The following is a 12,559-nucleotide window of genomic DNA, read 5'->3' as shown; positions in this document are numbered from 1 at the left end:
TCTTACACTATGTAAGTGGAGTAAAATAGTCTCTGCCAAAGTCCAACTTTCCTGTAGAGGAGAATTTAAGAGTTGGCTGTGGTTGAAGTGCAGCAAGGGCCAGCTCTTACTTCATTTACCTCAAACCCCACATTTCTTCAGAGGTAAGCAACACTGGCTCCCCTCAATGGCCTCAGATTTCTTCATACCTTTCTTTTTTTCCTTCTTTGATGGTGCTTTTGGTGCAGCCTGTTGGTCAGGCTGACCATTAGTTGTGCTCGTTTCTACTTCGTTAGACATGGCGAGAAGGCAGACAGCAAACTCCAGCACCAGCAGACACTGAGTGACACCAGGCGATCCCCGAAGTCTCAAATGAGCATAACCTACTACAAACACCTGTGGGCAGAGTGTTAGAGGCATGATGAGATCATAATGGCAAACCCAGACTTTATCCTACTAGGCTTGCAACTAGTGATTTGTGAGTATATTTCTTCAGACTCATTTTGTTCTTTCTCCCCTTAGACCAAACTCAGAATAGGAGTGTGTAGACTGTTTTTTTTTTTTTTGTTTTTTTTTTTTTGTACTTTCCAAAATGGGAAGAGGAGTTTACTAGGTTTTTCTTTAAGAATTGATATCTGGTAGCATTTAAGGATTACCTATCTAAGTAGTTTGCATTGGAATTTTGGCATAAAAATCCAGTATTAAAGGTAGGGATCAAAACATGTCATACATGCAAAAATAGGATTTCATAGCAAAATACAAATATATTGGAGGTGGAGTCTGAGATTATTGTAATTAGCATCTGAAATTGGACATTATAAATTCCGGTTCTTCAAAACCTCATTTAATTGTAAAGGCAGTGTCAAGAATAGAGGCATACATTTTATCTTATTCTTATTGACAAATACATATATATGTATTTTTACATGTTGTGATTCTGCATATGATTTCCAGGGCTATCTGAGCACTATAACTTTGATGGGATGAACACTGGGTGTTATACTATATGTTGGCAAAGCAAACTTCAATACAGTTAAAAAAAATAAAATAAAGGACAACTGTTTTTGACATTAACACGCTAGGGGAAGAATGAATTAATGGGATGTCTCTTGTGCAATTCATTGAGTGTAAATACTTTTATGCTATTTTTTACCATTATTATCCTCAAGGCAGTTGTGGTATGTGCTCTCACAAGGCTTCCTTATGTATCATGGCAGGTAAAACAGAAAAACTTCGAGTCATTGTAAGCACACAGAAGTGAACTAATGTTTCAAAAGGTTCTTTCACCTCCAAGAGTCAAAGTTTCTACATAGCTTCTGAGAGAGCTAGAGAAAGGTTAACCTTCTACATGGACTGAAGATCAGAGGAAAGCCGAGCCATGCATAGTTTTGTTAACCTGTTACCACCACCCATAGATTGTTATACTTCTCCCATCCCAAAAAGTTCTCTTAATTCTGTTTTTAAAGCACCCATTTATTTGAGCATTTTAAAAAAGATTTTATTTATTTGAGAGACAGGGAAAGTGTACTTGTGCCTAAATAGGGAGGAGGGGCAAAGGGAGAAGCAGATTCCCTCCTGAGCAGGGAGCCCAAACAGAGCTTGATTCCATGATCCTGAGATCATGACCCCAGCCAAAGGCAGATGCTTAACCAACTGAGTCACACAAGTGCTCTATTTGAATGTTTTAAACTCAAGGATCAAGTCCCCCACATGGAAATGTATGCTATTATCTAGATACTTAAGGATAAAAAGTCTTACATTTCTGCTACTCAGCTTTTTAAATTGCACTTCCCTGGCTTCGTAAATTTCCACATTTTCCTCAAGGTGCATACTTCATCCCCCCCACCCTGCCATGAGTCTTTAAATAGTCTCTATAGTATTAATAGTCTTGGAAAACACACACATACAGAAATCCATATATGATTAATGTTATCTGAATTCTTTAATTTGGAGATTTAGTAGTTAATTTTGCTCAAAGACACCTGACTGGTCGACAGCCAGGGAGACAGTCTCTTTTTAGATGAAAAGTCTTACGTAGTAGAGGACTCAAAGCCCTGTTTACTCAAGACCCAGTTTGGGGCCAGGTACTAGTAGACTTTAACATGTATTAATGACAATAAATTCAGAGTAACCCTATGAGTATTATGATATAGTATTATTTCACTTTTTCAGAGGGAAAGCCAAAGCACGGGGGTTTTAAATTATACAGCTGCTAAAGTGGTAAAACCTGGGTCTAGCCCAGGCTGACTGGCCAGAAGCCAAAGTTTCTCACATGTTACCCTGATGGCTCTCCTCTGAGAAGCCTCATACAAGCTACAGAGATGCTCTATTACACATATGTAATGGCCCCTAAAAAAGATTATGTTCAAATTCTAAGCCTCAAACCTTTGAATGTGGCCTTATTTGAGAAAAAGATATTTGCAATTGTCACTAAGGATCTTGAGTTAGGATCATCCTGGATTTGGGAGGACTCTAAACCCCATAACAGATGTCCTTATAAAAGCAAAGCAAAGAGAAATTTGAGACAGACACACAAAGGAGAAGGTAATGTGAATACAGAAGCGAAGACTCCATTGACAAACCAGGAATGCCAAGGATTGGCAATGTCCACCAGAAGCTGGGAGAGAAGCACAGAACAGGTTCTCCATCTGCACCTCCAGAAGTAACAAGCAAGCCCTGTTGACATTTTGATTTTGGGCTGCTGACTTCAGGACTGTGAGAGAATAGGTTTCTGTGGTTTTAAGCTGACTAGTTTTTGATGATTTGTTATGGCAGCCCTAGGAAACTAATGCGACTATCTCTATTTCATATGTCTTGACTGATTTCAGTGGTTCCCATGATTTGTTTTCTGGTGACATGATAAGTCTCCTAGTCATATCCATACTCCTCTAATTTCAGGAAGCTAATAATTATTTTCTTAATTTCAGAGAATTTATTCTAATTCTAGAGGATATTTGCCTGTATTAACAACATCAGGAGATAAGACTAAATTCTGACCTAAGCACGTCCTCTGTAGGAACATGCACCCTCCTGCATCCTCACCTTTTCCCCATCAGGCCCTCTCCTTTATAAGTTGCTCATATCTCTTCTCAGAAATAAGGAAAACACTTCTTTGTGACCTTGTAGTCCTCTAATTGTCATCTCATGTTCCTTTCATGATTAAATACTTGATAGTCTCCTACCTTCTACTCTTTCATATTCCCTTCCTCTCAAAGGACTGTTCATCTCAACTCTACTCTCAGAAAATCGACTAGAACTGCTGATGGGTATCCTGCCCAAATCCAATTACTTTGTTGTTCAACTTTTTGGGGGTATTTGGCTGCATGCATCAGACACTTATATCCTTTTGTGAGCCTTTTCCCTCCCTACCTTTTGCTCCCATAACAACCTTGATGCTCCAGTCCATGGCATGTATTTTCTGCATTAGGATGATCTGGATTTTTTTTTAAACGATGAAATTCTTCTAAATTTTAGAATAACATTGGAAGCTTTCATTCTTGATCTTGTGGTGGTTCCTCTTGCATTTAGGACAAAATTTAGACATTTTGGGTTTTGTTTGCAAGACTCTTAAAGATTCTGCTCCTTCTTAACGTTAATATTCTTTCTTTACACCTTTGTATAGCATCCTCAAGTTTCTTGTGTGTTTTTTTCTTTAGAGAATTATTTGTTTTTTGACTCTTTATCTTTTCAAATATGCCAAACTCACCTCTCCTCCACATCTAGTTCATCGAGTTACCTATTTGCTCCTGAAGAGAGTAGGTAAGACCTCTCTCTGAAGCCTGCCCCCCCTCCCCTCCGGTTCAGCTTGAAAATAATCTGGGCAAAAGAGTTTACTGACCATCTTTGGAACCTAATATTGCACTTTTCTGCAGGATGTTACTTCTGACAAGACAATATTTAGGTAATTAAATTTGGCAAATTTTATTCTAAAGTGAGAATATTTTAAAGAAATTTGAGAAGTGCCACAAAACACTTTGAGGGGCTTGGGAGCAGGAATGGTGGTATATAAGCCATAAAAGTAATACAAGACTCAACAACTTCACAGCTCAAGACCAGGTCTCAAATATAGTGTTGGAAGACTGGGCAAAGATGGAAGAGTTCTAAAGTGAATGGTGCTACCTTGATTTTACAGCAAAAACTTCTCTTTTCAGACACTTAAGTACAGCCTTTCACACTATTGGAATTGTTTTAAAGCTATTTGGTATCCTTTAATTATATCCTTCCACTGTTTAGGAATGAGCAGTTTTTAGGGGCAAGGAAGAAAAAAATGATAGAGAGAAAACATTTGTTCAGCATAAATTCCAAGAAGAAAAGGTATATGAATATCAGGTTGCAATAACTAAAGAAAGGTAGGTCTGCATTGCAGGCCAGACCATTTAAAATGTATCCCATTTCCCTGAAATGATCAGAGAATAGACTCTGCCCCAGAGCCCCAAATCTCAGAGATAAACCTTTATAATGAAATGTTAGAGGTTTTTTTGAAAGGTTTTAATAAAAGTGTCCTTCCAGTATCCCATATGCCAGAGTGATAAACATTTACCTTTCTCCTAAGGTTAGAAGAGCAAATATCCCACCACAGACTTTCCAAATGTCCAAGCTACCATTTGACATTAAGTAGGTGGAGAAAGTCTTGCTTCTAGACTCAGGTCTCACTGTAGAGAATAATCAACTTAAACATGTAAAACTAAAATGCATAATCCTTCTAACAATGTTACAGAATTGTCCATTGTTCTCATAAAACCTTCAGCGGGTTTTATGATGAATTGTTTTTGGAAAGGGTTTGGGGCTGGAAAAGGGATCTGAGGGCCAAAAGGTGCCGTATTACTTTCTTTGATCACTTTCCCAAAGTAGGGGCATTGTTAAAAAAAAAAAAAAATGTGTAGATTGCATTAATCTATGTGTTCTGTTTTAAAGCTCTAGTAAGGTGAAAGGTTTTCAAAAAGGGGAGCAAGTAGATGTAAGGCGTCCAGAAAGCCTTCTTATTTACTGGGTTTAGTCATAGATGCTCTTCTGACCAAGAAGTGCAAAATTAATCAGGAAACACATGCAAGGGGTTTTATCCTGAAGCAGGGATTATAAATTGAAGCTCGAAAACATATATGAAGGTTCATGTGAGGGACGCCTAGGTGGCTCAGGACTTGATCCCGGGGTTCCGGGATCGAGTTCCGCATCCAGTTCCCTGCAGGGAGCCTGCTTCTCTCTCTGCCTTTGTCTCTGCCTCTCTCTGTGTGTCTCTCATGAATAAATAAACAAAGTATTTTTTAAAAAAGGGTCAGGTGAACAGTTGTCCATCTAAACCTAGCTAGAACAAGCACAACCTTCTTGTTCTTTTTTTTTCTTTTCAACCTTCTTGTTCTTAGGGATGGGTTATTTCCTTCATTAGAAGATCTAGGAGAGGAATGAGAAGGTACAGTTGGAAAGAGAGGAGAATCTAAAGGTATTGTATATTCTTGACTCCTTCTTAAGGTCTAATATAGAACAGAAAGTTGTAAAAGACTTTGCTGAGTCAAGAAAATTAGTTCTCATTTGAGCAAAGATATATAACTTGGATTCTGGACTTAACACAAACCTCCCTGAAAAAAAGCAGGAACTTCCCCTTTCCATGGCACAAGAATCACATGACTAGAAGAGATTATGGAGCTTGCAACATCTTTTCTCAGTTTCTGAGAAGGTTCTGAGAAATGTATACAAGAAGACTGCTTGAGTCATCTCATGACAAGTATATCCCTTGCACAAGAAAAAAAAATCTGCTAGTTTGTTTATCCCTTAAGGTGATTCACTCAAGAATTCAGTATTTAGGATCCTGGAATACCAGTATAGGGATAAATCTGTGTTGTGAGAAGTTTGGCTGGCACCTCCTCATTCTTATTTACCCTTTTCATCAGAGGACTGCATGGGTATCAGCAATGATACTGTGTAATGACTCAAGGATTCTCAGCAATATCCTGACACTGTGGGCCCTCTCTTCTGAGCAATCTCCTTACCCTAATTATACGTAGCAGAGAGAAACGTGCTTGGTCATTCTCAAATGTTGGTAAAAGGAATAACTTAAGGATTTGCTTAATGGGGCTACCATTCCACAAATGGTATGTTATGTTTTTAATGTTAAGGAGGGTGGGACAAACACTTAACCTACCAAGCACTTGAAACGTTTATCCTGACAGCTCTGTGAAACAAAATATGTCTATTTTATAAATTAATGGACTCAGTAAAACAAAATCAATCACTAATAAGTCATTAGGCTCAAATTTGAACATGATCTTTGTTTGCTTTTCTACTATAGATGCTGGTTGCTCTTATCTTTTTTTTTTTAATCACACTGATTTTAACTGGTATTATAAGTTGCCTTTAAAGGCATACTCCCACTGACTTTAACATACCAGTTAACTTTTCAGAAAGAGTCACATAAAATGGACACAGAAAAGAGTTAAGAAGAATCAAGAACAAAGCAACATAAACATCCTTGCTAGAGGATCCAGTACTTTGTACTTGTCAGAAAATATGCTCCCTTGTCCTTTGGAACTTCATGCCTGTCTCAGCCGAGGTAGTGCATTAGGACATGTGAAATATTAACCTCTAAGGCAGATCTCAGGGTCCGAGAGGGCAGCAAGCTGCATTTGCCATTATTTCCCAAGTAGCCTTTTGAGAATAAGGGACGTTGCCAGAAATGATACAGCGAAGTTAGGCTGTTGCTGATACTCAACGTAAGACCTTTCTCCTTTAAAATGCTTGGAATCCTAGGCGAGGGAAACCTACTCTACTCTGCAAAGGCCCCAGGTGTAATAGTAAGATTTTTGCAGCCTGTTTAATTGGGGAAATGAGACTACATTAATGCACACAGAAAAGGAGTCCTTAGAAGATTCTCTTATAACTGCTGACACTGCCGTGGGGGCCTCAGGGACAAAACATGCCTGAGTCAAGGAGGTATACACAAGTTATGCATTGACAGGGAGCATTTTTCGTTGCTTTTGACCCTTGGAAAGCATGCTCAAGGACCTAGTGAACTGAACTGAGAAGCTTTTCCCTGTCTTTGGAACCAAGTCAAACCAAGAATTCCCCAGACAGTTCATTGTAGATAGAGATACGACAGCGGAACTGCTAAGGGTGGGGGCTTGGGGGAAGTCTCACACACAGTCACCATTTTCTAGCTCTGCAGCTTGAGGCAACTTCTCTACTATTCACTTATGTAAAATGGGAATACAGTTTGCAGACTTGTTACAAGAAACCTCAGTGCCTACTGTATAGAAAGCGCACAATGAATGGTGGCTGTGATTAAATCAAAGCTGTGTCTCACGTGCTGTACTGTGTAGTCTTACATTGCAAGCAGCATTGCTTTTCCACAGCAACTGTTTAAACAATTTCAGAACAACTAGGACCAACAAGTAAACAGCCAGCAAGTACACACAGAAAAGAATGTAGTGCTTTAACCCGTAAGGCCCAAGTGAAGAAGCGAGAGTGTTTGCCAGTGGTAAAGCCACTGCTGTTCAACTCCTGCTTCTGAATTTACTCTGAGCCACCCAGAGATGCTGAGTCAAATCCAAGCCTACATCATGACCATTGGCAGTTTAGAGGGTCTACCTCACATCACCCGGGGAACTCTTACTGGGGAGCTCCTAAAAAGATGTGCATGCTACACCCAGATCGATTAGATCCAAATCTCTGAGGGCAAGAGACATAGATACCAATATATTTTAAGGATGCCCAGGTAATTCTAATGTACCAACGAGTGTGAAGTCCAACCATTTACTTCCATGATCCTTTGTCCCCTTAAAGAAATACCAAGTGGTTCGAGTTTAAACTGGGGAGTAATTGGTCACTCTCTTTCATTACAAAAGATTAGGAAACTGATGGCAAGAAAGAATGTTTAACTTGTCTACTGGTAAACGGCTGGTTGGGATAAAGCTGGTGCCAAGAGAAATCTCAATCCTAACGTGAGACTCTACTGTCCTATTCCTAGAGGTTATATGTGTCACTTTTTTGAACTATTTTTTAAGACTGTGCTAAGCCCATTACATACAGACTGAACCAAGAATACGTTCCATTTAGTAGATCTAGCAAGCACAGAACAGGAAAACAGAATTTCAGCAGAATTTTTAAAAATTCAGAATTTTTAGCAGAATTTCATTTCATAGGTGTTCTGTGAACCCAAACAGAAAAAGGACTTTATGTGATCTAATCACATATTATCACTGGATTCTTTTTTACCTAGGTAGCTGGAGTCCTATTTGGTCAAACTGGTTTATTAATGTTGATTTGGCTGCTTGGATGAAAGTATTTGGCTAGGTTTGAGCTGCAACTCACAGATCAAAGAATTCAAATTCATTTTAGTACATTCTCTTCTATTCAGTGTGTGGCTCGTTTTTTCTTTCTTTCTTTCTTTCTTTCTTTCTTTCTTTCTTTCTTTCTTTCCTTCCTTCCTTCCTTCCTTCCTTCCTTCCTTCCTTCCTTTCTTCCTTCCTTCCTTCTTTTTTAAAGCACAATAGAAAGTTTGACTTCTTGGGTTGGCAACTTTCAATATTTTTGACTTATTTTGACCTCTCTTAATTTTTGTACTCACCACACCCATTTTGTTTTTAAAATAAATTTTTATTAGGAATATCTCCTACTAGAACCTAAAAAATGGCATCATGATAGTGTTTAAGAGATTTTAAGTTTTAAAAAGGAGCTTAACGTTATCCAGATGAGGGCCCATTCTCTAGATTGGGCAATGCAAGCGGTTCACTAGGAATGTCTGAAATTGTTCACAAGTTGAATTATTGAAGTATTAAGTTTATGCTCAATTTTACAATCATATTACTCAGTTCTTTCAGTATTATCACTACTCAGAACAGTTAACTCTCTAGAGTTTGAAAAAGAAAAGTGTAAGCTCATAATAAAAATATGCTCTTGCCTTTTGGAAAAGCTGGGCATAAGTTAGTACGCTTGCATGAACGAAGACATACATAGAGCACTGAGTCTAGAACTTCTCTTTACACTTATGCAGACTCTAAGAAAGACTGTAGTATTGGAATAGCCCTGTGGTCTTCTGGCCATGTGGAATTCTTGTGCACATGGACAAATGAGGCTTGCAGTTGGATTAATTGACATTAGAGTGTATACCCATCTCAACTTTAACATCCCAGTCAATAATTCAACCCCAGTTCTTGAACATCACTTCCTTTAGCTTAGACTGAACACAGAAGAAAAACTGGAATGTGACTTTATCCTTTAACTCACTTCTACAAAGGGAAGGAAGTTACATTGAAACTTTGGAGGTTTGAAAATCATGTTTCTGTCATTGCTTTATGTTGTTGGCAATGGATCACTTGGGTTATGCTCTATCATGGTACCCCTGACACCAGTAACCATCTGGATGTGGCTCAACTAGCTATGGCACATGTGCTCTGTATATCGCAAGTGAGCTGGGCAGAGCAATGTAGCAGATACAACCTGACACAGAAAAGGGAATGGGTCAATTCTGGTCTAGTGTACAGTGTGCTTCAACCTAGATTTATCAGAGCTCTGCATTTGGGGGTTCCTGGGCCCTGATTCCCCCTAACAAGGTGGTATTTTAGTTTCCTTTTCCGCTATTGTTTCATTTGTAATTATACCTCAGGAGTCATGTGGGGAAGAGAGATTGGCAAGGTGATGACTTCATCCTTGAGTCAAGTTTATATCATGTACCATCTTGAATCACCTTATTGGCTGCTGCTTTTTCTATTAGAAAGTTATCAAGTCACCTATGGAAGAAGCCATGAATGATTCCCATTAATTCCAAGGAAAGGCTATTCGGAATTCATTGTTCTGGAAGAGGGAATACCATGGCTACCTCCTACCATGGGGTAGGAGGGCCATACACCTTGGGCTTAGGCTCAAAAGTAGCTGGGAATATGGTGAGTAAGCAGGGATTAAGGGAAAACTTCATGGCTGAGGAACAGGTATTCAGTAAGAAGTCTACAATAAAGACTTGGGCTAAAATGTCAGAGTTCCCACCTAACCCAGCCAAGAAGATACTTTTGCACTTTGGGCAGCCTCACTGATACAGTGACTAGTGGGTAGTACGTGTAAGCAGGCTGAACGAGCTGTGTGACCACGGGCCTGTGGAGACAGGCCAGGATTCTGCTGGGCATTTCTCCCCCTGCTGAGACACTACTGCAGGGCCAGTGATGGCAGCACCTGGTTCAGTCACCAAACACTTGCTTTAGTGGGGAAAACCCAGCATGCTTTAGTGGTGGCACAGTAGCCTGCACCAAGGTGCTGTCACACAACTGAGGACACGTGCTATAGTGACAGTGACAGAAGGGCCCTTGCAGAGTTTGCCATTTCTGGTTATGAAGTGATAGTAACCAGAAAGTATGCCAAAAAACCATGTGGAAGGAATAAGATTTTTAAAAGCTGAAGTGTTGATAGATAATTGGAATGGGCAAATGGAATAAACGAGTTTTAAAATTTGAATTGAGAAGAACTCTATTGTGTACTATTAAATGGTCAAGCAGGATACTATATTTCATTCTGCTTTCCTCTCATTCTAAAGTCAAGGGAAGAAGGTATTCTAAAGGAATGAACAATTTATACTAACAATTTTAGGGTTTTAAATAAAAAAAAAATAGCGCTGTTAACATGGAAGCCTCTAGAAAGTTTCCACCGCAGGGCCTTTGGGGAAGTGATTTGAGGAGAAGCATTATGGAACAGATATGAAAACACAGTAAACATACGACTTTTACTTTGAATTTGGCATTTAAATATATAATGGATATTATGCTTAACTTAACTCTTGCTGGAAAAAGTCGTCTAAAAACTAATGAACCAAGGTGAGGGGAAAAGACTGTCATTGTACCATTTGATTCCTAGGCCAATACACTAATACTATTAATACCTTTCTCAACAGTCTTCCCTTACTTGTATGTATACCCACCCAAACTGACCAGCAAGTATTCCATTTTTTTCATGTCTATACTTCCCAAGTTCGGGTAGTTAGCAAAACAAACTCCTTTTTCTAGCTGCAAGCTACTTTTAAAATAAATCATAGAAATGAATCTTAGTTTGTGTCCTAGAACACACTACACCAAGTTATGCTTTCTTGTTCCCATATGAAATAGTCCTGAATTAAGTAAAAATGAGTGTACAGCATATCTAGTGTGTAGACTTCAGGACACAATAGTTTGTTCATTTGAGCCCTTCACCTATGATACTTGTACATATAAATCCTAATTGTTAAACACAGTCTGCCTTCTACTCTAATATCATTACAACAGTCATCTTGGAAGTTTACGTGGATATTAGAAGAGCTACAGAAAGCATGTTATTTAGAACCATCTGCATTTTAAACCTAAGAAGGAAGAGCCACGTACCCTAGTAGAATTATTTTATGATATACTACAGCAGAACACTTTCAAAGCAAGCAGGTAATCTTAAACTTTTCCTCTTCCAAAAACCAGTGCAAGAAACATTGCCTAAGATTTGGTTTCTTCTTTAATAGCCTGGCTGAATTATATTAAATCCCAATGTGGTTTTCCTTTCCAGGCAGAGGCCCACATTTATATAATCCTCAAAGCCATTGCTTGAGTGTTTCTGTACCTTTCCACAACTCATGTTTCAGAGACAAGCTGTGTTTTGAAGAGCTTAAAAGAACGAGAATCCAGCTGCCTTGTAATATCAGCACAGAAGAGTCAAACTGTGGTGTGTGTAGTAATTGTATATGGAAGGCAGAACTTCTTTTTCTGTCTGCGTCTGTATGTAGACCAATACTATGGAAAAAAGTTGTTTTTTTTTTTTTTCCACAACAACACAGGATCAGTTTATCTTACCCTAACATGTTCTTTCTGGGTTCTAGGTGGCCTTTCCAGCAGAATATGTCCTTTGTTTTAGTGTTCAATCTCCCCTTAGAGTTGGAATTAACCTTCCATGAGAAACTTGCCATTGGCTCACATTTCCATGTCTGATATAATCTTCCTAGTTGGGCAAGTTATCCACTGCCAGCAGGGCATTTACACTTCATCTCTAAGAATCATGGTGGTCTTGCTAACCCCCATGGTTAAGAATATATATTTTTATTTATTTTTTTATTTTTTAAGATTTTATTTATTTATACATGAGAGACACAGAGAGGCAGAGGTCAGAGCAAGCTTCTTGCAGGGAGCCTGATATGGGACTCAATCCAAGGACCCTGGAATCACGACCTGAGCCAAAGGCAGATGCTCAACTACTGAGCCACCCAGGTGCCCCAAGAATATGTGTGTTTTTAAAACTACTTTTTGTTATCTGTCTGCTTTATAAATCAATTATTGCTTTATGGAAGGTTCTTCATAACTTAGCTGATTTTCCTTAGAAAAGATTTGGTTGCTCTTAAAGGAGATGAAGACAAAAAGAATCATTTACAAAATAAAAGGAGACTTGCTATTTATTTGTAAAATTTCAGGTTGACATAGAACCAGCAACCTAATAACCAGCCCTTTCTCTTCCTGATACCAGTGCTCTACCAAACTGAAGGTTACAAAGTTCCAGAATGCTTATCTAAAAGGCCAGAGGAATTCTTCTGGAAGAAATAGGAAAAATAGGCTCATTTGCTTACTTCTTAGTTGCTGACCAAATTAGACTGGTT

At 38.8% G+C, this 12,559-nt stretch overlaps 1 protein-coding gene across 28 annotated transcripts in view; it reads right to left on the bottom strand.

The window, feature by feature from the left end:
- DAB2 (DAB adaptor protein 2) overlaps positions 1-12,559 on the bottom strand; it is a 59,910-nt gene that overhangs the window by 22,111 nt on the left and 25,240 nt on the right. For all 28 annotated transcript variants that reach the window (XM_072757027.1, XM_026016677.2, XM_072757028.1 and 25 more), the window contains one exon: positions 189-375. In XM_072757027.1, the coding sequence (XP_072613128.1) occupies positions 189-375 (187 nt within the window). The remainder of the gene's footprint in view (positions 1-188; positions 376-12,559) is intronic.

The sequence above is a fragment of the Vulpes vulpes genome, chromosome 4, assembly GCF_048418805.1.
Source record: "Vulpes vulpes isolate BD-2025 chromosome 4, VulVul3, whole genome shotgun sequence".
Classification (NCBI taxonomy): Eukaryota; Metazoa; Chordata; class Mammalia; order Carnivora; family Canidae; genus Vulpes; species Vulpes vulpes.
Note: the sequence above shows the minus strand (reverse complement) of the source record. Positions and strands in the feature narration are given on the sequence as shown.